Source organism: Miniopterus natalensis, chromosome 16, assembly GCF_054644295.1.
Source record: "Miniopterus natalensis isolate mMinNat1 chromosome 16, mMinNat1.hap1, whole genome shotgun sequence".
Lineage (NCBI taxonomy): Eukaryota > Metazoa > Chordata > Mammalia > Chiroptera > Miniopteridae > Miniopterus > Miniopterus natalensis.
The window spans coordinates 261,919-288,841 of record NC_142096.1 but is presented as its reverse complement, the minus strand read 5'-3'; the positions used below and the strand labels follow the sequence as shown (position 1 = coordinate 288,841).

The window sequence follows — 26,923 nt, the reverse complement described above, 5'->3', positions numbered from 1 at the left end:
TGACCCGCGGTCATCTTAACTCTAGTTGTCCCCGGCAGAGAGGATGAGGGCGAGGTCTGTCCGGTACAGCTTCCCGCCGTCCGACAAGGCCATAATGCTCTTCTTGTAGTTGGAGATGTTGTTGATGTCCAGATCCTGCACAGAACACAGAGGCATGTGCTGCAGTTACATGTGGAAGAGAGGTAGCCATGGCCAAGTGAGAGAAGGCGGCATAGAAACCACTCCTTACGTGGAGCCGTTGAGAGGAGTTGGGTTACATTTGTACACAAATGTGGGTAATCACAAGGTGGTTTTATTTATTTTTATTTTTTTATTATTTTTTTATTTTTTAATTCTCACCCAAGGATATTTTTTCCATTGCTTTCCAGAGAGTAGAAGGGGGTAGAGGGACAGAGAGAGAGAAACATCAATGTGAGAGACACCCATTGATTGGTTGCCTCTCACACGAGCCCTGACCAGGGCCAGGGATGGAGCCTGCAGCTGAGGTACGTGCCCTTCAGTCCATAGGCTGGTGCTCTAACCACTGAGCAAAACAGGCAAGATCCCAAGGTTGTTTTAAAATCTATAGATTCCAGTTACCAAATCAGGTTAAGAATTGCGATCTACTTCTGCCTCTCTGTAAATGCTTGGAGTTCCAAAAGTAGTGTATGGTTGCTTCAGGGTGGGTCCATAAAGTCTGCCTAAGAAGAGAGAGCACAGTAACTAATTACCTGTTTGTTCTTCTCGCACAGGTCCTTCAGTAAAGCGTCGAGTTCGTGTTCATCTATGTATCCATTGCCATCCTGAGGGAGGAGAAATAGAACAGGCACTTATCACCATCTCAGTGAGGGGCGATGCAAACAACGGAAATGCTCAGAAAATCCCCTCCCGCATCCCGGGCAGAATTCTCACCCTTGTCAGACCCCCAACATTTCTGACTGCCCCAAAGTTCCAGGATAGATCTGAATTGCCTCTCATTCAACACTTCGCGTTTGTAACATACTCTGAACTTTTCAAAGAAATTCACATTTAACACTTCGCTTCGTGCTCACTTCACCTCCTGTGGAGGTGCGTGGCCACCAGCATGTTCATATGAGTGAGGACCTGGAGGCCTGGGGAAGCTATGTGACTGGCCTGGTGTCATGCCCATTTGGTCCAGGGGAGAGACTTTAGAGCAAATAAAGGACGTTAGCTAGTGACTTTGCAAACAGCCTTTACACACACACAATGGTGCCTTCCACTGGGGGAGGGGAAGGGGTAGCCTCCTGGATATTTTCATGCAGATTAAGCCTCCTCCCACCTGCAGAGCAGGGGTTACTGTCTCTTGTTTACAAGTGAGGAAGCTGAGACCCAGAGGAGACTGGTACCTTGTTCAGATCCTCACAGCAGGTAAGTCATAGCATGGGATCTGCATCAAGATTTGCCTAATGTGGGACAGACCACAATACATTTCTTAGGCTGAGCATGAGCCAGCTGGGTGATTTTAATACTGTTGTTGCTTTAATAGGAGCCTTGAGTTTGAGGGTTTTCCCCTCATTCAGCACTTTCCAAATTCTAAAAACTGTAGACAAGAACAAACTTGTACCTGGTCATATAACTCGAAAGCTTTATTGAACTCTTTCGCGCACATTTTGACTCCCTGGAGGACAGGAGGGAGCAAAGGTTAAAATGCTGCTATTAGGTTGTATCCCGTTTCTCTCAGCAACACTCCCACATGCCGGCTGTTCAAGGACAATACCATTTATGGTAGAGAAAAAGAGAAATACCTGGAACTTGAGAAGAAAATTCTCATGCACAGGTAGTAACCTTTTGAGAGAAAAACATTATGTTAATAGGTTAGATTTTTTTACAAGGATCAGTTTAGGATGATAATATCTGCACAGTCCCTAAGCTCACCTGGCCATTTCAGTTAATTCCAGCTTCCCATCATTATTTGAATCAAATAATTTCAGCTGAAAGACAGAATGTCGTTATTTTAGCCGTTGAAGAATGGTTTATTGCATGAAGGAGAAGAAAATTCAAAATAAAGCAGTTTGAGTTACCAGTTACTTATAGAGACAACAAAGTTGTAGAAAGCAGCATTTGTTAAACTTTCAGTGCAAGTTTTCAATTCTGTAACTTGTGTAATTGCCAAAGTTTCTCAGATCAATCTGGAATAGTCACCCAGTAATAGTGATCTTCAGTAGGGTTCCAGGATACAGTCATTTATTTTTCTTGCAAATATGTGTGTATACATGTCTCAAGATGTGGGGAGAGGCTGTCTGACATGTAGCACATCCTGACTGCAAACAGTGGTGTGAAGAGAGATACTTTTTCAGACCTAATGGGTTACACACAGAAGCAATAGTTAGATACTCTGAATAAATTCTTGGAGAATAGAAGCTTTGACTAATTTGGAATCATTTTAGTTTCCTTTGGACGCTGGATACTCTGTAGAGCTCCCAGCCTGGGCATAGCACGTACACACACACCACATTGGACGCACCTGGAGGCAGGTAGAAATACTGCTGTGCTATCTCAGATAGAAGAATTATGCATGAAGTGTATCAAACATGTACACTAAATATGTGGAAAAGCGCATTATTTTTGTTCATAAAGGAAAGTGACCAGGGTCAGAATGGGGCCCCTGTGGGGGCAGAAGGAAGGGTGTGCTGTGGTGGGAGGCAGGTTGTTCAGGGTCTGATGCTGACACATTTTAGAATTCATTGACCATCAGTGCTAATATTATCACACTAATATCAGGACCAAGGCCCTGGACACCAGATCACACAGTTTAGTCCCCACAGGGAAATATTTTCTTACAAATATATTTAAATTTTAATTAGTTCTTGATTAATTTGCTTCCCAGGTTTGAACTGGTTTATGACATTTAATCAGATATGTCTGTCCAACGGGAAAACTCCCATCTGAGTGGGTTTAAAAGGCTGCTTCAGATCTCCACCTGGACAGGAGTCTTACTTTAAATAGATATCCCTTAAGATCAGCACAAACAGAATTGATAAATGTAGGTTATGGTCCTTTCCCAAAAGTCACTCAGCCCCTCAGTCGGCCCTCTTGACACAGATATGCTGATGCTACGACAAGTGCAAAGCAATGAGGATGCTTCCTTACTGTGACAATTGTATTGGTTGTTTTAAAACTAGAAATGAGTCCCACTTTATAATAAACATCACTGTATAGTGAACAAGGCAACAGTTAAGCTCTAGAGGGTTTTTCCTCTCACATAAAAGTAGACTCACAGGCTGAAAGTCAGTTACATCGAATATAATCAGATCCTTTATAAGATGATTTCTCAGGGTAGCTAAAAAGTCTTAATTTTTTAATCCATTTAATGTAACAGTTATAATATGTGCTTATGTTTCATGGGTTATTTACTTAAATCCATAAGGTAAGAACTCACTGCAACTTCACAGTTAAAGCGTGGACATGCAAACAGGAGCAGATCTGAATAATAAAACTCTGAATTTCAAAGAGGAAACAAAACAGTGTTGCCAAGATACTTTGGCCCATGGCTGAATCAGGTTAGGAAAAGTACTCAGTCCTACCACTGTAATAAGTCAAAATGAGCAAACTTTATACACTTGAAACTAATTAACTTCATAGGCTGGGATGGTTTTATCTGGGGCTTCATAAATCTATTTGACGTTCATTCCTGAAACATTAAGTGCCTGTGTGCAAAGCAGTTTTCTTGGCTCCACTTTCAACATTCTACAGTCGATCTCACTTATATTATTCATCATAACATCAGAATAAAGGTATATTTGGATTTCCTCACCCAAAACACCAAGGTAGTATCCCAAAATACCAAAACCAAAAGAAAAGGACAGAAATACCCATGTCAGTCTCTCAGCGAGTAAGGCTGCTTTAAGTGCTGTTTAAACTCCAACAAAATCTGTGCCTTCCTAAGACGTGATGAAGCCTGATTCAGAACTTCTGTAATAAATGAGTTTACATATATATATATATAAAACATATATCTATAATGTCACTTGCATGTGTATAAGTTATAGAACTTAGTGATGTAATTACACTGCCTTCTAAGAAGAACAGGTGATCTTTTTAGAGAGGAAATTGCCAACTGCACAAGAAGGGACATGCTCCTCTGTTTAGCCTGACAAGGTGTCAGCATCCTCATGTACTTAGCTTTTCAACTGAAATGATACCTATGGGATGTGATGCCCACACTGTGGTTATTTATTTCACCCCCTGCAGCCTTGGGAATGAGCAGGCCATTGGCTGCAGTCTTCTTGGGATCATCTTACCATTAGATCTGTATACTCGGCCAGCTTTGTATCATCAACAGTCTTGTTTGCTTTTTCCAGCAGGTCCTTCAGAAAGTTCTGTAAAACAGAGAACAAGCAGGTAAATTCCACCAGTAACATTCAGTGTGCCGCCATTCCACACGCCATGAAACGTCACATCCGTGAGTGCAAAGTCTCCTTTTTGGGAGCTTAGGGAGGAGATGGGACCACGTGGTCCTCCTGGCTGTCCAGCAGAGATGCTGCCCTGATAGGTACGTGTCTGTCTTTCCCTGAGCTGCTCTGTCCTGGTCTGTGTGACACTCGCTTTTATGTTTCAGTGAAAGGAACATCTGCATTGTGCACATGTAGGAATCTGAGCAAAACCTTGTGAACCAGCCAGCTCAGTGGACGAGTTTCAGATCAGGATACCCTCACCAGTGCTCACGTCCCTCCGCAGGGACACAATCCCCTCTATACCTTATACCTCATGTGAGACTATCTGAACCCTAATTTCAAGTGCACATTTACAGCCGGCATGAAGCTCCTTTCCCCAGAGGTCAGGGCGGGCCGTCAGCTTCAGGACCCAGCCACAGCACCCAGGTGTGGCTTCCTAACACAGGTGGGCATGGTGACGTCGTCTCATCTCTGGGCGATAGGCTATCACGTTAACAGAGGGATGAGTACGGGGGTGAAAGGGATGACTGTTAATTTCAGGTGGAGGCTGAGAGTGTGAATTTTTTAACAGAGACATGAAAGTTTTACAGAGCTTGACACAGCAATGCCAGTGTAAATACGTGAACAAATACGTCTTTCATTTTCGCCTCCTGCCGCCCAGTCTCGAGTCCTTATTGTCTCAGGAAGTAGGTAATGCTGCTGTGGAAAACGGGCAGATCTGTGCACGGGCTTTACAGGCGGGTGGTGTGTCTGGTTCCATGAGGGTTCGTCCCTCCCAGTGTACTGGCTTGTGGAGCTGATGTAACTTCATTCTTTTCACAGGAGGAGACTTTTGCGGGGGGGTCAGTAGATTTATTTTCACTTCCAACGTACCCCTTCAGATCCACAGTGAAGCATGGAAAATTCAGAGTTATCTGTTAGGGGTGAATTTATCTCTTGAGTCTTAGGAGGCTTTTGTCAGAGATTAATTGGGTTAAAAATCCTCACCGGAGACAAAAGTGGTGGTCACAAAAATAGCCCAGGAGAAACCTCGGGACTGAGGCTCACAGCCGTGTCTGAGGGCAAGCGACGTTTTACTCTATTAGAGATCTTAAAATTAGCTCTGCTGAAAGAGCCATTAAAAAAGAATGCCAACTTATCTTCGGAACCCCCAGAGAGGAAGATTCTATTTAGCATCTCTCTCTGAGAAGAAAATTTAGAACAAAGGAGATCTTTGGAATATTTTGAGGTCAGTGTTGGAAATGAGCTAAGCTTTTCCTTATGAATCTGAAGTAATTATCAAAAGAATGTTTTCTGTTCAATGGGATAATAACACAATGTAGCTGTCACCTTATGGGCTCTACACTGCTGAAGGCACGTTTGTCAGAGATCTTGTTTCTGGTGGTTTCACTTTAAAAATGTTTACATTTCCACGAGGTGATACATCGTTGGTTGTGTCTTAGCAGTTTTGCAGTGGTCCAAGTCCCATCTCTAAGACTGTGGGTGACTTGCATGGTGTCCGACTTGACGGGAAGAGCGTTCACATTTGTGTTTCCCTGCAGCTGCAGGGAGGCATCTCTCCGCGGAGGCCTGGCTGCCTGGGGCGGTGGGAGTGTTGCCACATTGTTGCACATTCAGTCTGGGCTCATCTGGTTCTTTCCCCAGGCAGCTGTGTGATCTTGAAAAGTATCCAGTATCCCTGAGCCTCAGTTTCCCTGTCTAGAATGGGCACAGTAACACCTGCCTGGCCAATCTTCTGTGAGGATTAAATGTGAAAACACAGTTCAGGCACCTCATACTGTGCCTGCCACATAGTAGGTGCTCAGTAAATATAGATATGAATGTGCTTGAGTCACCGTATTCTGAGGATCGCGAAAACAGGGTCTCCTGGTCAGAGGAGTCTTGAGGTCGACATAAGGAAATGAAAGGTGCTTCCATATTTCTGAAAGGCTAGTGAATTATTGAGATGGTGAGGGATAGAATGTATTGTGCCTTGAATTTCACAAAGTCTTTCATGTGCAACATGTCACTTGAGCTTCACAATAGATCTGAGAGGAAGGCATTGTTACCCCATCGCACAGACATGAGGATCAGACAGAATGATGGAAAGGCTTGTCCAGAGGACGGCCATTTCTGTCATTCCTCTGTAGCCTGTGTGATGGGAATGGGTATGTTCATCTTCAGAGGTGACATTTTTGAGCAGCCTGGGCAGTTACATCTGTTGTACAGGTAAGGACCCTGTTGTCAAGAGGAGGCCGGGTGTGTGGAATGCCCCTGTCTGCTTTCTATGAGGCCCACAGGACCTCACTCCACACCTTACCTTTTCCTCAGGGGGTAAAACTGACCCCATAGAGCTCACCCAAACATTAGATGCAGTGGTAACATACCTGGAGGATAGTAGGTGTCCAATAATTGTTCATTTTCTTACTCTTTAAAGAAAAACCTATTTTATATAGGTGTTTAATTTATAAAATAAACCACATTTCCATGCGAAGGAGTAGCGTGTTCCGCCCAGTGGTCATCGCGTCTGTCACGTTAGAGAACAGTTTGTGTGCAGCACAGAAGTGCTGCCTTCTTGCATCGCCGAGCAAGCCCAAGAAGCGCTTGACGTCTCTTTTTTGATCTGGCTCTTGGTTAACGATGTGGAAATGTGGGTGAACGTGTGCCATCGCTCAGCGTTAGCTTCTTTTGTGGAAGGTTTTTAAAAAGCTACCAAGTTCATAGCTGCAATTGAAAGGAAAAACCCAGGCAGGCGAGTCCTTGCTTACCTTCAGCTCCTCGGTTTCTATGAAGCCGCTGTGGTCCGTGTCGTACTTTCTCCATGTCTGCGAGGGATTGTGGGCAAGAAGAACCAGCAGGTTACAACCAGCCCGCACTCCCCCTGCTCTGAGCAGCGGCCTGAGACAGGCCCGGGGACAGCAGGCTCCTACCTTCATGAACTCCTCGCAGGACTTCAGCTGCTGGCACCGGAACAGGAGCAGGAAGTTCTCCTCTGTGGGCAGCACGTGGGCCAGCTGCAAAGGATTGAGAAAGGGGTGAGGGACCAAAAGCCAGTCTGTGGCATTGGCTGCCGCTCAGCTTTCCTTGAACATGCTCATGGGGGGGCAGTTTCATTGCCTAGGAAGCGAGGAGCAGAACCACCTAGACTAGACATCTCTTCCTGATGCTTTGTTCCTAGAGTGCTGCCATTTCCCAACCTGGCTGCCCCAGCTGGACTGTTCTCTGGCCTGGGTGGCCGTGGCCACTCCACTTGCTGGATATCAGCCAGCCCAGCTGGGGCTGCACCCTTGCTCTGTTCTGCGTCACCAGCTCCTTTCGGGCACACAACGCCTGTGGGCCATCATTGCATGTAGCAGGGAAGAGGCAGAGTGTGAATGTGGGGAAAGGGTGCCAGGAAGATGCACATCCCTGAGTCCGAGGGGGATGTTGAGCCAAGACAATTGCAAGGCTATGGAAAGAGGTGGAGAAGACAACTCCTGTCAGCCATGGACACAGGAGTAACAGACACACGTCCGCTGCTTGAACACCAGGCTTGGGCTTATTTTATAATCTCCCTTTCTCAGCCCTATGACATTTCTCCTTAGGTCTCATTTCATCACTTCAATGCTCTTTTTTTATTGAAAAAAGGGGGGTGGGCTCCAGGTCCCATTCCAGGGTGAAAATGACCCATCTCCTGAGTGCAGGGAGGGGGGAGCAGGATTGATGGCCTCCTGGCAGCCCGAGTTCTATTCCTGGCTTGGTTGCTAATTAGCTGTGGTCCTGGCAACTCCCTGGGCCATGTTCACGCTCAGCACTGAAAGAAGGAGTTGAAACAGAACCCAGTGTCTTAAATGTAGTGGATGCAGGACTGTGCGAATCTGTTAGGATGGCTGCGCCATCCCTGGATGTCAGACTAGGAACCTGGGGTCCCGATTAACCTTAAGGTCAGGATACGGTCCAAAATTCTACCAAATTATTAAAACGATTCTCACACTTTTTAAAAAAATTTCATTCATTTAGGTCCACTAAAAATTTTTAAATTTAATATAAAAAGTATCATTTTACCTTATATCCAAATAAGTTCAGCTTCTTTCTGTCTGTATAAAATGTCCTCTAACTAACCTTGGTTTTAGATCTTTGAAATAATATCTCCAATTAGAACCATTCCTTTTATAGGGGGTTGAAACTAAGGGCTGGGCCAAACATCTGTAAGGATATTCAGTGTGGCTCAGCGAGAAAACATTTGCTTATTTATTCTGAACAAAGGTCCCAGCCAATGAGGAGTGGGTCCAGGAAATCTGAAGGCAAAACCCATCTCCTATACATTTAAGTCTAGTTGAACTTAACAGTTTGAATTTGACAAGTTGTGTAAGAAACAGGGACAAGGCTTAGCATTCAGAAGAGGGTGGTATACTTCACAGTGAATCTTTTTTATTTTAAATAACAATAGCAAATGCATGTATTGAGTTTTGCAGTGTGCCAGGGTTTATCTGTTTGCGTGGCACATATTGTCACATTTGATGTCGATACTCAGGTGTCACCCCTTGTCACAGCCACAGGGACAGAAGCTCCAGGGACAGATGGGCTGCTTCTGCACAGCTTTTAGCTTGAGCCAGATTTGAAGTTGGACAGCCTGACTTTCTCGATTTTGAGTCCTTGGTCCCTTCCCATTGTCACCCTGAATTAAAACCTCTGATCAAAAACTTTTCCTAATCATTTTAAAAAATCTATCCAGAGTGTGGTTTTAAATCAGATTTCATTGTCCATCATTCCTCCAGGTTCTCAGGTGAAAAAGCAGTCTGCCAGAAAAATCACATCCACCGTGTCCATACTCCCGTGCTCACATCCCACCGTGCAAGGGACGGCTAGAAATGCCTGCTTCCTGGGAGGGCTGCTACAGTTCAGAGATTAAAATAGCTTTCAGATCTAGCTCTGCAGTGGATGCAGTGACCTGGACAAATGGACACAGAGAGTGGAGAGCGGGTGGGTTCCCGCTCCTGCCCAGGGGTCAGATGCAAGCCTGCAGATGCCTCGCCCTGCCTAGGAAGGTACCTGCACTTCTGTGAGCACAGGAGAAGAGCCCCCAACATCTGCTAAGTCACTTATCCTCCCTGTAATTATTTTAATTGGCCTCTGCAATAGAGTCATTAGTCTCGGTCAGTGCAGAGCATTTTTGACTGCCATGGTATTTGTTAAATTATCTCAGAATTTCACTTCTCCTGTTTTGACTCTGTTAACAGTCTCTTTAATACTGAACTGTGTGTGAGTTTTAAAATCTATTCAACATGTGAAATTGAAAACTTCAGAAGAAAGCACTCTTTTCACTATTCACAGGCATCCAGGTGTCAAAGGCACACTGTTGGAGGGTGTCGGTCACCTTCATCAGGACAGGACTTTGGAAATTAACCTCTGTCTCTCCTGATCTTTCCCACACCCATTTCAGTAAGAGCCAACCAGTCTGGCCTGTCCCCCCCAGGAGAGCAGACTGCTGCCTGAGTGTCATTTGGTTTCCTCAGATTAGGTTTTGGTGCATCACCTATTCAGTGGGCATGCCATTTAGGCAAACCCCGCCTTTCCCTCTGTGAGCATCAGCGTCCTCTGATGACTCTATTGCAGAGGTGCGTGATGTGAATGGGCAGGTAAGCACTAACTCCGGATGACCTGGAGTTTCCTTCACAGCTGGCTGGAACATCTGTGTTTGTGCCCCCTGTTGTCAGATTTCTTAGCAAGTGACACCTGTGTCAGGCTGGAAAACAGCAGGATGGACTTGGTTTAACACCACTTCCCTGTATGCCTGAGGGAACCTTGTTGGCGCAGGTGCACCCTACTCCCCCGACCCATTTTCCACCTGTGACCAGAGCTTTTAGTCTCTTTTCCCCAGTGATTTTCAGAACCTCTCCTTCCTCTCTGCACTCAACATATCCGCCCTGCACAGAACCGACATTCACAGGAAACACTGCAGTGTCTCCCCTGTCCCCAGTCCTCCCGCCCTCATGTCCTGCCCCCCCCCCCGCCTCCCCCGGTCCCTGATTCTCCCTGCCACCTGCCACTCACCCACCTCTCGAGCCTGAGCTGATAACTCAGAGCCAGATCTAGGTTTTCTCGCTCCCCACCCGCCTGTGGGAACTTGGACACATCATTCGACCTTTCTGGCTTCAGTCTCCTCGACATTCAAACAAGGGATTTGGGCTGGTTTTTCCCGAGGGCCCATCTATCAAAAGCTCCATGTGCTGGACTGCATCAGCCTTCTAACCCACCGTGTCTCACTTCTCTCTGACTTTTCTGCCTCGGCTGACGTAAGTTATCTTCTTCCTGCCATGTGTCCACATCTGGATCAGCTGGCCTCGTTCTCACTCTGCAAGTCCCGTTACTATAAATTCATCTCTCTATATAGCAGTGAGCTACACACAGGCAGAGGGGAGGGCACACTCCAGGGAAATACTTTAATTATCAAGATAATAATAGTATGTCCTTCCTTAACTCTAGCTGTTCAAAAGTAAGTGTATTTCACATTGATACACACCTGTCCTAGGAGACTGATTACTTGAAAACCAGGTTCTCTGAATCGAAGATAAGTTATGACTATTGTCAGCATTCAGAATATGTCAAAATCTAGTGCACTGAAGACATTATATAAAGAACATAATTATGCTTGCGATGTGGCATATTTTAAAACAGGAGCTTATTTTTCTGAAAGCTGTCCACTCAAGTCCTCCCATAGAAATAGAGATGAAAATAGGTGAGATGTTTTCAGGGGTAGCTGGGAAGCCAGCCTTTGGAAGACGGGGAGTGAGGGAGCCGGGAAGCATGGGGATCCTGGCTTTGTGGGATCCTGGCTTTGCCTCCTTGCTTCAGACAAAAGTCCTCATCAAAAGATACGAGGCGACGCCTCTGACATCCCAGCACGCCCACTGCCAATTCAGAACAGAATTTCAGAACCCAGGGTGCAGCTTTTCCCCAGGACGTCGTTGCAGGGACTGCACACATTTCATTCTCTATTTAACAGAAAAGTCCACACTGTTGAATGGTGAGAAATACCCGGAACCGTGCACACGGCAGGTGCTGTATCGAGTGAGGCAGGTAAGCTCGCCCGCGGGTGCGCACCGGGGGGTCGGGGGCGTGGCCTGTGCGGGCAAATCCCGTCATGTACCCAGGTCCCTGCGAGGCCTCAGCAGACTCAGATCCCTTTCATTTCTCAACACTTATTTTATGTTCCTGAACAGAAGATAGCTTGTCCCTTGGGCAAGATGAGCCTCTGCAGACTGGTCTGGCCACGTCGCGTTTTGAGTCGGACACAGCTACAAAATGACGCCACTTAGTGAAACTGTCAGGAAAACGCGTCTCTTACCTCTACAATTCCTATCTTCCCGTCATCTTTCTGCCCGTACTGATCCACAAAGGTTTTCATCTCGGGCGATAACTCCTAAAATTATATAAAAGCAAGTAAATAGTTTGTAAAAATAAACCTCGAACCCAATTATGTTTGTGACGATGTTAATAACATTGCAGATGAATTGGAACCATTTAGAATTACGCATGCCGGTTAACTGCTCTCATGAAAACTAAAGACAGCTGATGTACAGTATTTGCTGGTTTCCAGTGAAGGGGTTGTAATAATCATGATCGTTTCTTTTTAAAAAATATATATTGATTTCAGAGAGAGGAAGGGAGAGGGAGAGAGAGAAACACCAATGATAAGAGAGCCATCGATCGGCTGCCTCCTGCAGGCCCCCCACGGGGCTGAGCCCACAACCCGGGCATGAGTCCTGACTGGGAATCGAACTGCGATCTCCTGGACCCTAGGTCGATGCTCAACTGCTGAGCCAGGCCCAGCTGGGCCAATCACGATCATTTCAGAATCAATCACTATGACTTATCTCCTATTACTAGTTTTGAGAATATGCTACCCTTTAAAATGTCAGAATTCTTCAGTTTATAACCTTTAGTGAACTTAAATATAATGGCCACTGTTAATGTATTTTAAACATTGCTTGGCTTCTTCTCTTCACCCCCCCCCCCCCATCTGTCCTGTAGCTCACACAGTCTCCCCTGTTGGCAGGTTGGAGATCTGAACTGTGAGCACAGGGCTGGCACTCCGGACGTCGAATGCAGACCCGTGGTCTCCATGCAGCCCGTTTAGAACAGCCCTGCGCCCTCACCGAAGCCTGTTTAAAATAGGTCAGCCTTTACCAACAACCATTGTACATCCCTGCACAGCAAATTAAGGTCTCTGTTCTTGTCATAACTAAAAAGATGGTGGTGTTTACCAGCCGATGCTCTGGGGATAGATCAGTTGGTATAATTTAAGGGCTATATTGAGGTTGAATATCATTACTACAAGTTTTACAAACTCCTTTATGAACCAAAGTAGATATTGTTAGTAGAATTGAGGAAACGGATAGTAACTAAGCAATTTAATTATAATGCAGCCTTTTAAAAAGCTTCCTCTAGAGTGGATTAATTTCAACTTGCATTTATTAAATTTTACTATGGCAACAAATTGTAAGAAAGTGAACGTGGTAATAGTGGGACTATAGGTTCTAGTGTAAACCCTAAGTTTTTAATGTATACAAAAGACAAAGCATTCATTGTTAAATCTTAACATCATCTTAGAAAAAATAGTCAATAATCAAGGTACCAAGCAACTGGATATAATCCTGTACCTGTGCTCAGATTTGGTATTCTTGGATTATAATCTAATAATTAGAGTTTCCAATCGTCTAAAATTGGGGTCTAGGCAGTAAAAAAAAAATAAGCTCTAAAATCTCTAAACCTCTAACATAGAGTCGTCATCTACAAAAAATACAGATATTAAAATGGGAAGAGGAAAAGAAAAACCTGAAAAAATGTGTAGTTTCTAAATATTTGATTTCTAGGGTGAAAGTAAATCTCAATATTAAAATTACTTCTAGAAAAATTAAAATACAATCATGTGTTTGCTGGAAGCATCTTACAAGGTGTCAATTTGAAATTTTTTAACAAGTAAGATTTTTCAACCAAATATTTTAAATATATTTTTTTAAATGAGGAAGACATTTGTTTTTGCTTTATTAGTCAAAGATACATAGAACTATATAGATAGTATTGTACAAATTTATTTACATGATAATGTATAAGGTGGGGGAGGGTGTGGAAAGAAAGAATTTATAAAATATTTGCTATTTTACTTGATCTCATTCAGTTATACTTTCAGATTTGTATAATATTAAACCTGGGTAAAACAATCCCCAGAGCACTGCCTGGTTTTAAATCAGCTCTGTCAATGATCAATTTTAGCAACTGGTAGTTCTGTGATGCATTACATTTTAGAGTCCTCTGGGATTATTTTGAATATGTTGAGCAGAGATGTATGTCACACAGAGCAAAATGTAACTATTAATAAGTCATATATATATTATATATAATTTTATATAACTCAGTCCTAGAGGTGGTAACCTGCTAAGGGTCACACCTATGTTTTCCTCCAAATATATGTATATATAGAAGGTGAGACAAAGTTGGTTTACAGTTGCGAGTACAGGAAACAGAGTTTATTCTTGTATTACTATCTATTAGTTATTGTATTATTTTCTGTAGGAACAACTGTAAACCTACTCTTGCCCCGCCCTGTATATATGATCTGCAATGTAAAATCTCTCCCTAGTGATAGTCCAAAAAGCCAAAGAGTGACATCTAACTGCCCGAACCCAGCCCTGTTTCTGAAATTCAGTCTCACGTAAACCCCAATAGATTAGTAATGCTCTTAACCCATTTTCCTTTGGACAGTCATCTCATCTACAACTTAAAGCTGGGTATATTTTATTTTTATGCTGACTACGTATTTTCTTAACAGGTTAATTCATGACCAAAGGAAGTCATTCAGAATTAGTAAGAATTGTCATTTGTTTCATTAACTAATGGCTTAAATTGCAAATATAGCTTACTTTGAAAAAGCCACTAATTGCTTACATCAAAGCATCACTTTTTAAAACATATTGAATTGTTAAAATTGCTTTACGTTTTACATTTCTAACTTTTGAGTTTCTTGCTTTTGACAGAAATGAGCACCTTTCTGGTTAAATTCTTGCTCATTGCCATTCCCCAAGTGTCTGACTTTCCCCGTGAGGAAAGTCAAGACAGGGCATTTTCCCAGCTCTCCAGCCACATCAGCCTCGCAACAATCACCGGCCCTAGGAGGGGATCCATAACCTGCAGATCTGCTTCCTGACCACCAAGGGGCAGAGATGTATTCCTACCCGGCTGCTCACGCAGTTAGAGAGAAGTTAAAAATTACCTAACCAGACTCAGTCCCCAAGGCGCTGACCTGCTAGGTCTCCGCACACACCTTCCTCTTATGCACCATTAGAGCAGAGCAAGTACAGAAGAAGCTGGACTTGCACGCTCCAGTTTCAGGCTGCCCGACTTTTCCCCTTAGGGGCTCCCTCTGTCTGTCTCTCTGTGTCCCTCTTCCTGTCTCTCTCTGTCTCTCCCTACTTCTGTCTCTCTGTATCTCTCTGTCTCTCTCCCCCCTCCGTCTCTTCCTCTCTATCTCTTGCTCTCTCCTCGTCTGTCTCTCTGTCTTGCCCCCTCTCTCTGTCTGTCTCTGTCTCTCCTCTGTGTCTATATCTCTGCCTCTTTTTCCCTCTCTCCCTCTCTCTGTCTCTTTGTCTCCCTGTCTCTCCTTCTCTTTACCCTACACAGTTTGGGAAGGCCCTCTTCCTCCCCTTTCTCAGTCACTAGGGATTTACAGCCTTGGAAACCACTGGACCCCGCTGGCTCTTTATGAGACCGTGTAACGCATTTTCCTCCCTTGCAACGTGAACCTACCAGCCCGGCCTTCTTCCGCGCCTGCTGGAGCTCCTGGATCAGGTTCTGCAGCTCCTTCCCTTCCAGGTACCCGCTTCCTGCGGAGACAGAGGCGCCAGGTGTCAGCATCCCGGCCCTTCCCGGCTTCCTGTGCAGGGCGGGCGGCTTCCCGGCCACCCCAGAGGCTCTCTCCTGCCTGGACCTGGGTTACCCAGAGGAGGGGTGCTGAGCATGGCCACAGGGCCTTTGGGGATCATTGTCCCCCAATCCCTGCCCCTCCACTTTCTTGGAGAGAAAGAAGTTTACTGTTCGGGGTAACGTAGAAGCAATATACAAACTTCCCAGTTCCCAGTCCCGCCAGCCTGGAGGTGAGCGCGGCGCGGGAGGGGAGGAGCAGGGAAAGAAGCCGGGCGGGCTGGGGCGGGGAGGGGACCGACGGGGAGACCCGGAGCGAGCAGATCGTCACCGTCAGCGTCGAAGTGAAGCCAGATCTCGAAAAACTGTGAGGCTGAGATGAGGGGCGACTGCAGGTGGGACTCTGCCATCGTGCCGCGGGCGAGGTGTGGGCGCGAGGGTGTCGGCGCGAGGGTGTCGGAGCCGCGGCCCGGGCGCTGTCCGCGGTGCTGCTCAGCCCAGCGCGGCGCAGTCGGCTCGGCCCTCGTGTCCCGCCGCGGGCGGCAGCCTTTATCCCGCCCACCGCGGCCCCGCCCGCGGCCCCGCCCACCGCAGCCTTTATCCCGCCCACGGCCCCGCCCACCGCGGCTTTTATCCCGCCCACCATGGCTCCGCCCACCCCGCGGCCTTTATCCCGCCCACGGCCCCGCCCACCCTGCAGCCTCGCCCGGGGCTGAGGGTCGGGCTTGGACGCCCGCGGCCCACGTGCGCCTGAAAAACGCCTCCCGAGTATCACGGCGAAGCCCCGTCGGGGCGCAGGCGTCGACCTCGGGCGGAGGCAGCAGGTGCTGGGCGGGCGCGGCCGGGGGGCGCGGGGGCGGGGGCGGGGCGCGGGGCGCGGGGCGTGGTCCCGATCTCGAGCCCAGGGGCTGGCGCCCCGCCCCCCGCGCCCCCTGCGCGCCGCTTGGGCTCCTCCGCGGGCCGCCGCGCTGGCCCGAGACCGCGCGACCCCGGGGTTCTGCTCGCGCGGGTTGTAGCTGGAAAGTGATGGAGTCAGAGGACGGAGTCTCAGCGTCAGGGAGGGAGGCGACCTTGGGGGTGCTTTGGCCCGTCGCCGCCTCGGGTTTGGATCGGAGCCGAGCGGAGAAGCCGAGCACCTGGCCCCAGCTCGGGCCGCCGGGGGCTGGTGGCCGCCGGGGGCTGTGGCCGCCGGCCGCGGGTCCGAGCACAGGGACCCCCGGCGGAGCCTCCGTCCCTGCGAAAGCGCTTTTCGGAAGCTGGGAGCTACCGCGGAGCTGGGAAAGCCGCCCGAGTACACACAAGTTACGCGTGTTCATGACAGAGATGCCCGTGTGGGTGATTCCTGTTGACTAAACGCGTCTCAGGCAGCCTTGGCTTGGAACCGCCTGAGGCCTCGAGAGCCACTGGAGATCCGTCCTGTGACTGCCGTGGTGCGAACGCAGGGTGCGGGCCCGGGGGACCCGCCGCAGCCGGTGCGGGCCAAGCGGACTCGCCGCGCCCCGGGTTTGTCCGTCTGCGGCCGCGTCCCAGGGCCCCACTCGCGCTCCAGGGACCGCGCCTCGCCCAGCAGGGGGTGGGGCGCTTCTCACGCGTGTCTCCCGGGGGCCGTCGTTTCAGCGCCGGCCTCTCCGCGCCGCCTCGGCCCTGCTCCTTCCATAGGCTCTGCACCGATTGTCGCGCCTCGGTCACCTCTCTGACGCACATCTGGCCTCTGAAGCTGCTCTGCAGCGAAGCTTTTCCTCTTGTCTTACGAAGTGAAACCGCCTTCTTGGACTAAAGGGCCTTCATTAGCTGCTACTTATCCATGTTTTCATTCATCGAACTCTGCTAGACACTGAACATAAAGGAAAAGACCTGGTGCGTGTTTTCTGAAAGCTCAGCCTCGGGGGACATGGCGAGAGGCACACCCGACGGGCATAAGGACATTCTGGGAATGTGCGCAAGTCACCCGACGGTGCGTAAGGACATTCTGGGAATGTGCACAAGTCACCTGACGGGCATAAGGACATTCTGGGAATGTGCGCAAGTCACCCGACGGGCATAAGGACATTCTGGGAATGTGCGCAAGTCACCCGACGGTGCGTAAGGACATTCTGGGAATGTGCGCAAGTCACCCGACGGGCATAAGGACATTCTGGGAATGTGCGCAAGTCACCGCGGGTGGCCTTGGAGCTGCAGCCGGCGGTGCTCAGAGCAGGCGCAGCCGTCCAGGGCGGCTCTGCTGGTTTAGGGGACATGGTCCCGGAGTGAAAGACCAGCAGCCTGCGCTGGCTCCTCTTGCCTCCTGGGCAGCAGATTCTCCCAAAGGCCCTGTCCCCCACCCTCCTCACTGCAGGGCCTTTGGATGAGAAATGTCCTGTGTGGATTTGGAAACAGATGCTAGAAGATAAACTTAAAAACAGGCTGAGACAGTGTTGATTAGGGAATGATTTGAGAAGCGCCCTCACCCCTTGTAGTCCTCCCAGCGAACGGTATTTAGACGGGTGCAGGTGGAGACAGAAAGGGGGGGGTGAACTAACCGATGGAAAGGGAACTAATGTTTCTGTTCTTTCTGGTAATTACAACTAATTCCCCACACACACACACATATAGTGGTTCCCAAATAGTTCCACCACAACTTTTTCTTTATAGTTTCTAATTAAGTTTTAAAAATATTACATGGTAGTTTTTTTTAATCAGAAAAAGACACACATATGAAAAGGCAACAATCTCTTTTCTATCTCAAGTCCCTGAAGCTACGGTGACTCCAGAACCCCCACCTCTCAGTGTTTGGCTGTGGTGACCACAGGGCTGCAGCAAGCAGCTCCATACATCTATCTTACACACAAAAGTGGTATCACTCGTTCAGAACTGTGCGTATTTTGCATTTTAATACCCATTTCCAGGTGATTTTCTCTAATTTGTAGCAACACACCCTCAAATGACCAAGTCTGACGATGACTTGCTGCCTTTCAAACTTTGTGTAAGCTAATGGGTGAAACAGCAGGTTACAATTTCCCCTTAATTCACATTCACTATTAATTCTTAAAGTTTACCTTTTAGCTTAAGATAGAATTTTTATCATATATATATTTAATAGAAGAAATATAATTTCATAGAGAATTTTTTTCTTGAAACTATCATTGGTCTATGCCCCAGACTGTCATCTCAAAATAGTATCTCTTTCAGACTATTTCCAGCCATTCCTAGATTAAATTCTACTCTGTGGTGCCAGATTTTAAGTAACTTGAGAACTACTCCTCACCACTGCCCTCCAACCCTTTGGTTCTGTAATTACAGTAGGATCTTAAGTGGGTGGGAATCCTTTCATTTCTAGGATTCTTGAAGAACTACAAATGCTTTTCATAGCGAGAAAGATGTTCCCATGAGACTGGAGTTTCTAAAAATAGCACTGCAAGCAAAGCATTTTATGACTTGCTTCGTAGGCTTCATTATCCAATGTTCAGGTGAATGGGTTCATGATCCAATATTGCATTAAAGTAGAAGCAATTTATTTGCAGGAAAAAAAAAATCTCTGAGGCAATGAAACTGCATTTTCCATTTCGGGTCCCGAGGTAGGAGGTCTGCACTCACACTCAGGTCGCTGAGTTCCATTCACCAGGCAGAGTGGGAGACAGCCCCCCGGGTTCCGAGTGCTCACTGAGCCTCGGTTCAGAAAGGGCAGCCGCCAGCAGTCCTCTGCTGCGGGGCCAGTTGCCTGGGGAGCGTAATGAAGGCTCCTTAACAGATGAATGAAGCCTCGGGGAGGGGTTCATGGTACCTACCTGTGTGGCCTCGTCAGCATCATCTTGCCGTTTGGTGTAATTTTCATGAGCTGTGGAGGACTTGGGAAGATTTAGTCAGAGTCCACTCTGGGCTGGGTAAGCAGCAACAGGGGAGGGTTGTATTTCATTCTGGGTGCCCCACGTCTTAGAACTGACCACATGCAGCCCATGTAGGGGACGGTAGAAGGTCTCAGAAACAGATACGTGGCAAACCATGGAATGAAATAGAGATGTTTGCCTTGGAGAAGCAGCTGCCTGCAAGGCCTGTGTGTAGAAGGTGGGCAGGTGTCATCAGAAAGCCCAGAGGTGGCGTCTGGTGCAGTTAAAACCACCTCACAGACCCGAGCTTGTCCACACAGATGGGCTGTATGGGGATACGATGGTCCCCAAAGAACACCCATTCGCTGGCTCCCAAGCATGTACTGAGCACAGGGCATGTCATTCAGGGGCCACGTGGTGACGAGGCAGAGCCTCCGCCCGGCGCAGGCTCAGCAGGAGGCGACCCGGAGGGAGGGCGGAGCCCCGGCCCTGACGAGGGGCATCTCACTTTGCAACTTCTGGGATCCTTCCCAGCCCTTTGGTGGTGTGATTCTGCTTGGTCTGGTGTTTTTGTTACAAGTATTTGTATGCATTTGCAAAATGGATATCCAGTGAGGTGTGTGGACTGTGGTTGGAGCAAAAATGATGACAGGCCAGCTCAGGAGAATCTGAAGCCCTCGGCCTCATTAAGCCCATGAGCTCACCTCCTGAGTTACAGACACGAGTAAACATGGTAAATATTTCCCTTTACATTAACCACTTCACTTTTTTAAGACATAGAGCCCTCTGCTCATGGAGAGAAAGGGGTATGAAAGTAAACGCCTTTTTCTTTAGATAGATACGGTCATCGGGCTCCTAGAACTGACGGCAGCTTTCATCAGTCCTGGGCTCCTTTTTTCTCTCATGTTACTGTCCCTGATCCCGGGGTGATGCATCTTATAACTCGTGTCCTGTAATCATGTATCTTAAATCAATGGCATTTTAACCCTGATGGAAATGGTTCATTCCCTTAAAAAAATGTCAGTAGTGCCATTTGCATGAAGACTAGAGTTTAACTCTCTCATCCTGGAATCTGAAGGTTTACACGATGTGTTTCTGTCCTGTCTCCGACGTGGTTCCCACAGCCCCAGCTCTCCAGCTCGGTGCCCGCGTGCCTGGGCACGTCTTCGCTCGTCCTTGGGAAACTTGCCTCGTGGCTCCGTGTTTCCCGGCTGGGGAGCTGCCCACCGTAGCTCTCGCCAGGCTGCGGGCCCCGGGTCTCTCCCTGGAGCTACGGCTTCTGTCTGTCTAGTAACTTTGAGTAGCTTGAGCTTCTTTCTCTGGCCTCTCCACTGGATTAAGCAGCTATTTATAAAGTAGTGTTATTTGTTTACTTATATTATTGTTTATTCTTCACCTGAGGATATGCTTTTTTTCAATTGATTCTAGAGAGAGAGGAAAGGAGAGGGAGAGAGAGAAACATCGATGGGAGAGAGAAGCGTTGATTGGTTGCCTCCCGTATGGGCCCTGACTGGAGCTCAAACCCACAGCCTGGGTATGTGCCCTGACCGGGAATCGAACCCACCACACTTTGGTGCACAGGATGATCTTCTAACCACTGAGCCACACCAGCCAGGGCTATAAAGTGCTTTTAAAGGCCCAGATAACAGGGACTACATTCAGGAACTAAATTTGGCTAATAACTGGCAGGAAATTTATCACATCTTGATTTTAATTGGAATTAATACCTGACTAGACGAAAGCCATTATATGTTAATATCTTTGAATTTCTAATTGTACTTTTCTCTCCCAATAGACTTTTGTAACATTTAAAAGTACGCAAGGTGGAGATTTCTCATCGATACATGCAGCGAATTACAAAATTAACATTTAAAAAATGTAATGGGAAATTGAAAATGGATAGCTAGCCAACAACGAAATGAAATGAGTACGTTCAGTTCGAAGATCAAGCCACAAGTCCGGCATCTGACTTCTCCCTGAGCCCTCTCTCCAGGGCGCGTGGCCCTGCTGTGTCCTGTGCCCCTTCTTTCCAGGTGTTGGCACACCTGCTCTGTCTTCTGAAAGCTTCTCCACACCCTCTTAGCCGGGCCAACTCCTGACCATCGTGTGGGAATACAACGAAACATTACCTTTCAGGGAGCCGTCCCTGAATGGTCCCTGGCGCATTCCCGGGAGCACCCCGCCCAGCCCCCCGTGTTACCCGTCACTCTAACTGGTAACGTAGCCTCTCACCAGATTCTAAGTTCTTTGAGCACAGGACAAAGTCTGTCTTTTCCTTCGTTGCTCCTTAAGTGCTGGGCACATAGTACATGATCAATAAAAATTTTTAAACAAGTTGTTACACACAATGGTGTATGGATTTTTAATTATGGGTCTGAACCTTTGGTGCATTGCATATTCTTATCCTACTTCCTGCTCCTGCTCAGCCCTGAAATGTTCTGCAGGGTTGGAGCTATTGGGTCGTCCCTGTTCCTGGTACATTCGTCTGTGGAGACAGAGATGACGCCTTCCTTATGGTTTGCTTCTCAGTGTCCAACACCGTGCCTGGGACACATACAGCGGAAGCTCTGTTACTCACTCGATGGAAACAGGCATCGCCGATTCGGAACCACAGGAGAGTGGGAGCAGCACGGCTTTGCAGTGAGGAAGACCTGTTTAAAATCCTGATTTTGCTATTGGTTAATTTTGTGACTTTGGTCAAGAGTAGTTCTAAAATGTGTAAAACAGCCATGCCTGTCTCAGGGGATTGTAAAACCAAAAGGGAATCATAGAGAAAGTGCCTGGCGGGCAGCGAGCCAGGTCAGCTAGGCAGTGGTCAGTGCAGTTATAACAAGCGTCCCTTCAGGTTAGCACACGTGAGTGATCAGTTGGACCCAAGATCTGTATCCTAAGATGCATCTGATCCTGGTCTGTTATCAGTGACTCAGGAACTGTCCCCACGCCCTTGGTGACGGCAAATTCCAAGCTCCATGCATTTATTGGTGCGCGATGATTGCTGTTCATTTCCACTCATGGCTGTGATTTGTTGCTGGAAGTGCTGGCTGAGGGCCTGGACTCCTGGGTTCCGGCAACGCCTGCGTGAACCCAGTTGAGGGGGGCTCTGTGGGCGATGATGGGGCGAATGCTCCTCTGAGGTGCTTGCTGGTTATTCAAGCTGAGCACAGCCTCAGCGACTCGGGATGCCCCCTTCCAGTCAGCCAGACACAAGACCGTGAAATCTCCCAGGAAAAATGCTTTCGTGGGAGATGAAAAAGGGAGTATTTTAAGGCCCCCGTGAAAATGAGGGCAGGAGAAGATGCTCAGTAACAAAACCAAGCAAACCGAGAGAGTCCGTCACGAAAGGAGCCAGATTCCAGCTCCTCGGTGGGCGCGTCTTCTGGAGATGGATCTTTCAGAATGTCTTTCAGCATCTGGGGAATGGAAAGTTGGATTCCTTTGTTTCTTGGCATAATAGAGCTTTGGGGTAGTCAAGGCTAAATCAGACTGAGCGATTTAATGTCAGACACTCAATTTCATCTAGGAAGAAGCTATTTTGAATTGTTTTTCCCCCTAAAACATCATGTGTGTGCCTGGGGACAACAGCGGGGAGCAGAAAACAAACACGACGCGGCACAGATGGAACACAGAGGCCGCGCCCGAGCTCGGTGCTGGTGCCATGGAAATGCAGACGAGCAACAGCATCAGCTACCGAGGACCTGACGACGGCACCGCCCAGAGGTTAAGTGGACTGAGACGTGTCCGTAAGCACTCTCAGATCCGTTTTTCACTTTATAAAATATATTTGTGCGAATGAAGTTGCATTTAAAGCTGTTTTCCCGTAAAGCAAATCCTGTTCCAACCCATGCCACGCACCCAGGACAAGGGTGGGGGTCAGGACGCCCACTAGCCTCTGCTGGCAGGGGTGGGGCATAGTCTGTGATGTTGGTTGGGGGGGTGGCTGTTGTCTAAAAGGACACTGTTTTGCTGAGCAGCCGCTTGCGCTGACCCCCGACGGGGAGAGCTTGGCTTTTCTCGGGACTTTTTTCTGCTCCCGTCCATGTTTCAAGGTCTTGGCTTCTTGGGCACTGAACATGTCCTACACCACCCGCCTGGCATTCTGCTTTTTATTAAAAAGTTGCCTTCGAAGACAGGTGGATAGGAAATTTGATCTCAAAAGCTGAGAGAGAGACTGAAAGTCAAAACCAACCAGGAATGAAGCCTTGGCAGGTGGGTGCTCTGTACCCGGGCCGTGGAGGTGAATGACATGAATGGAAGTTCTGCCCGGATGTCCTGCAAGCAGCCACCTCAGACAGCGCCCCCCAGAGGACGGTGGCCCCGAGGCCCCACAGCTGAGCCCCGGTCCCCATGAGAACAGCAGGGATGGGGGACACTCACAGGCACAGACCATGTGTCCAGGCAGCTCCAGGGGACCCAGAGACTGGACGTGTCCTCGGACGTTTGTACTGCGTTCAGCATCCAGAGACCTCCGTGGCCAGTTATAAATAAAAATACTTCTAATATTTAGCCCCGCTATAATTTTTGTACAAACTGAATAATCCTCACGGGGAAAGAAAGCATTGGCCTTTATGTGAAATAAGTGTGGTTGGTAATTTAAAGCAAAAGCGTTTGAGTTGTTTGAGAACATTTGGATTCCAACAAATGGAACATAAATTTTTGCTTACGTGGATTTCATGGGATCCCATTACATACCTGTCGGTATCCAAGAGGCCGTAATTATCGCTTGAGAAAACACTAATTTCAGTAGCCTGTTGGAGCTCAGGAACAAGTCATAGCAGCCCTGAAATGAACACTGGATTCTAATTGTATAATTTGAAGTGCGTTTATTATAGAGATAAGTCAGTTGCATGTGATTTGAAAGCAAATACGTGGTATGACCGGCATCTCAGTAAAGTGTTATGATGGAAAAAACGGTAACCAGAGTACACGGCCCGAGAAGGTTACCTGGTTCATCCCTTAACCCCTATGAACCTGGAGCAGGTCTGTGCTGCCGGGGGTGGTAACGAAGCTGGTTAGCATAATTGGAATTTGCTAGTGCAAACCTGTTACTCAAAGACATTTCCTTACCCGGCATCATCTCCACATATTTCCAGCCGGGCAGTTGGGGGGATTCATTTCCCAAGTGTCATTTTCATTAACATGAGTGGGTGGAAGTGTAAATAGTGAAGGAGAAATTATTTCCCTTTGCAGTTATCAAAAATTGCAAACTGCGAGACAGAGCAAAACAAGGGGGAATGTTTCTCTCCTTATTTGCGGAGCCCTATCCCTGGAGGCCTTTTTCTTTGTTTGCTAATGGTTAGGAGACTGGATTTTTTTAACATCCCTTTATATTCAAACTGTGAGCCTTATGTAATTATTAGCAATGTGTTATACAGGCAGAGATTAAGCGATCCGAAGTCATAGGCTGGTTGGGAATTTTGGTTAATAAAAGTGTCCCGATCCTGTAAATTGTGGGATTCGGTGGAGGATTGATCTGTGATGATTTAGTTTTGCTATAAAATAAACAAAACTCTTTTTCTATATATTTTCCCATGCCCATTGCTGTGGATTTTTCTTTAAAAGCCGCTGTGTCTCCTTGCCTATAAATTGAAGAGGTGAGAATGGCCCATTCTTTAATGTGTTGGTGTAAATCTAAAATTTGTAGGGACTGAGGTCCTTCAACCACAAGTGAGCCCTCCCAGGAGGTAGAAACTCCATTCTGTAGTGAAAGCTTCTCTGTTCCATCTTATTCCAGCACTTTAAAATGAAATTTTCCTCATAAGTAGGACTTAAATCTTCCCCCTCATGTTCTTGCTCTGCCGGAGAAAAGAAACACACAGGCTTTAAAGTCGGAGAGTCTCGCCCCACAGCTTAGAAAAGATTAAACGGTTCGACGTGTCCCTAATCCTGGTGCTGAGTCACTGTCCTGGCCCAGGACGAGCAGGGCTGTTTATGTGAGTAACTCAGAGCAAGCAGCTGCCGAGAGACTCTCTATTTAGTGGGACAGTGTCTTCAACCGTGTTTGTTTATATATCTTCTGATCTACAAAGGTGGTCCCTATCATCATTAGTGCCAGTTAAACGTGAATTTCTGCAGCCTGTGATTTCCAGTTAATGGGGAAACGCTGAGGCCCCACTGCTTGCTGGGAAATGGGAGCCACTGGGAACCCAAGGGCGCAGGATGCAGCCCTGGCCCGGGAGCGCTGAGTGGTGGAGATGTTCCCCCGGCAGGTGCTCAGCCTCCTTGCTCCCAGGGTGCTAACTGGGCCCCAAGACGCACCAGCAGGTTCCAGAGCCACTGTTCGTCCCGAGACGACCAGGTAGGTCAGACAGTCATTTACCACCCTCCTCCTGTCCTACCAAGTTATGGGGTTTGGGGGCAAAACAACAGCTATTTCATTTTCTTAAGAAAAACTCTTGAGAGGGATTTTATTTAGGGTGCTCCTAGTTCCCCCAGTGTCTAGCCGGCTCCTTAGCAACACTAGAGCTGCTGAGGAAACCGAGCCTGAGACACGGGGCAAAGCGATTCCCAGGCTGCTCCGAGCTGAGCGAACCGCCTGATACTTTAGCTAGGAAGCCTCTTTCTCTGAATATCTTGTTTTTGTTGTTGTGGTCACCATAGAGAACTCACCAGTGAAGTGCATGGGGGTGGGTGGGGGTCGGTCAGTGTTTCCAGACCTTAGGCTCTAGTCTGAGCTCTGTGACTTGTTACCCGAGACGCGCTGGGCCCTTACACCCGCTTGTACTAGTTTCTGAAACAAAGTGGTTCCCATTAACATTCACGTAGATCTGGAAACGACATAAACTGACAAAAATGTCTGCACTGCGCTGACTGGTTTGAGCCCAGGGAAGGCCGAGTGGGGAAGAGGGACCATCCCTTGTTTGGGGTCAGAAACTTGTGTTTAAAACTTGCATCCAACCCTTTTCATCTTTGTGACTTGGGGAAGATGACAGCCCTTCTCTTACGCCTGTTTCCTCATTTGTAACACGGGGATCAGACGACTTACCCGAGCTAGTGGTTCATGAAGGGGCTGTGTTTGTCTTGGGCCCTGGCGTCTCCGTGCCACAGGCGAGGAGCCTCACGTTTATTGAGAGCTTGCCCCCCGCAGCACCTCTCAGTAATCCAGCCGAACGGCGCTGTCCCAGGACAATCAGACGTGGCCACCAAGGCTGGAGAACTTTGTGGGAATTTACCAAGAACCCTATTGCTATGGTTTTAAAAATCAAATAGCGGTTTAGCTGATATTTTTTTCCATCAAATTGGCTGCCTTTTCCACTATTTAATCAAAATGATAGATTGGGTACAAAATGGTTATTGGGCACAATGAGAGGTGTTGGGAATATTGTTTATGAAAATGAAACTGTAACTCTGGGCCCAGCTACAAATTAGTTTGCTAAATAGAGAGACATCATGAACCAGGAGTTTGTTTACGGAACTGACTTGTTTCTCAGGCAAAATGACTCCAGAGTCTCCTATCACCCGGACAAAGGTATTCTGCTCAGTGTTTCTGCTCCTGGAGACCCGTTACAAATACGCTGTTTTAAATAGACAGCTCCTTATATTTCTCACACAAACTCCTTTCTGAGCCTACCGAGGTGAAAGCTGAGGTTGAGTTAAGTGATAACTATGTAACTTTGCACTTTCACAGGCTGTACAGCTTATGCAGGCCGCAGACAGTGCTGTTTCCAGGGTTAAACACGTTTGCAGCATTGAAAGCTCTTACACTGCTGGGCATAAACCTTTCTTTAAAGGGCCACTTGATTGGCTGGTTGACTTGATCTCGTGGACTTGCTTTGTATACAGGCTGACACTGTGTTAGACGGGGTCCTGTGTGCGTGGAAAGTGTGTGTCTTTTTGTGGAGGCAGTAAAAC

General features: G+C 47.5%; 1 protein-coding gene across 2 annotated transcripts; it reads right to left on the bottom strand.

Moving 5' to 3' along the window:
- Positions 1–21: 21 nt before the first annotated feature.
- CALB1 (calbindin 1) lies at positions 22–15,682 on the bottom strand. Of its 2 annotated transcripts, XM_016198955.2 has the most exons (11): positions 15,604–15,682; positions 15,159–15,235; positions 11,701–11,775; positions 7,304–7,387; positions 7,142–7,198; positions 4,242–4,319; positions 1,876–1,931; positions 1,746–1,785; positions 1,565–1,618; positions 711–782; positions 22–135 (listed from the first exon to the last, which is right to left on the bottom strand). In XM_016198955.2, the coding sequence occupies exons 1-11, from the start codon at positions 15,680–15,682 to the stop codon at positions 22–24; spliced, it is 786 nt and encodes a 261-aa protein (XP_016054441.2). The 2 variants fall into 2 exon arrangements, with proteins under 2 accessions (XP_016054441.2, XP_087681270.1); XM_087825144.1 differs by lacking the exon at positions 11,701–11,775.
- Positions 15,683–26,923: the final 11,241 nt, after the last annotated feature.

What these genes read in the sequence shown, in the direction of transcription:
- CALB1 (XM_016198955.2), bottom strand. Translation starts at nt 15,682, where the DNA reads ATGGCAGAGTCCCACCTGCAGTCGCCCCTCATCTCAGCCTCACAGTTT. An exon ending in GCTTCACTTCGACGCTGACG is followed by an intron (nt 15,236 to 15,603) that starts GTGACGATCTGC and finishes CTGTCTCCGCAG; the next exon opens with GAAGCGGGTACCTGGAAGGG. An exon ending in ATTTTCTTCTCAAGTTCCAG is followed by an intron (nt 1,619 to 1,745) that starts GTATTTCTCTTT and finishes CCTGTCCTCCAG; the next exon opens with GGAGTCAAAATGTGCGCGAA.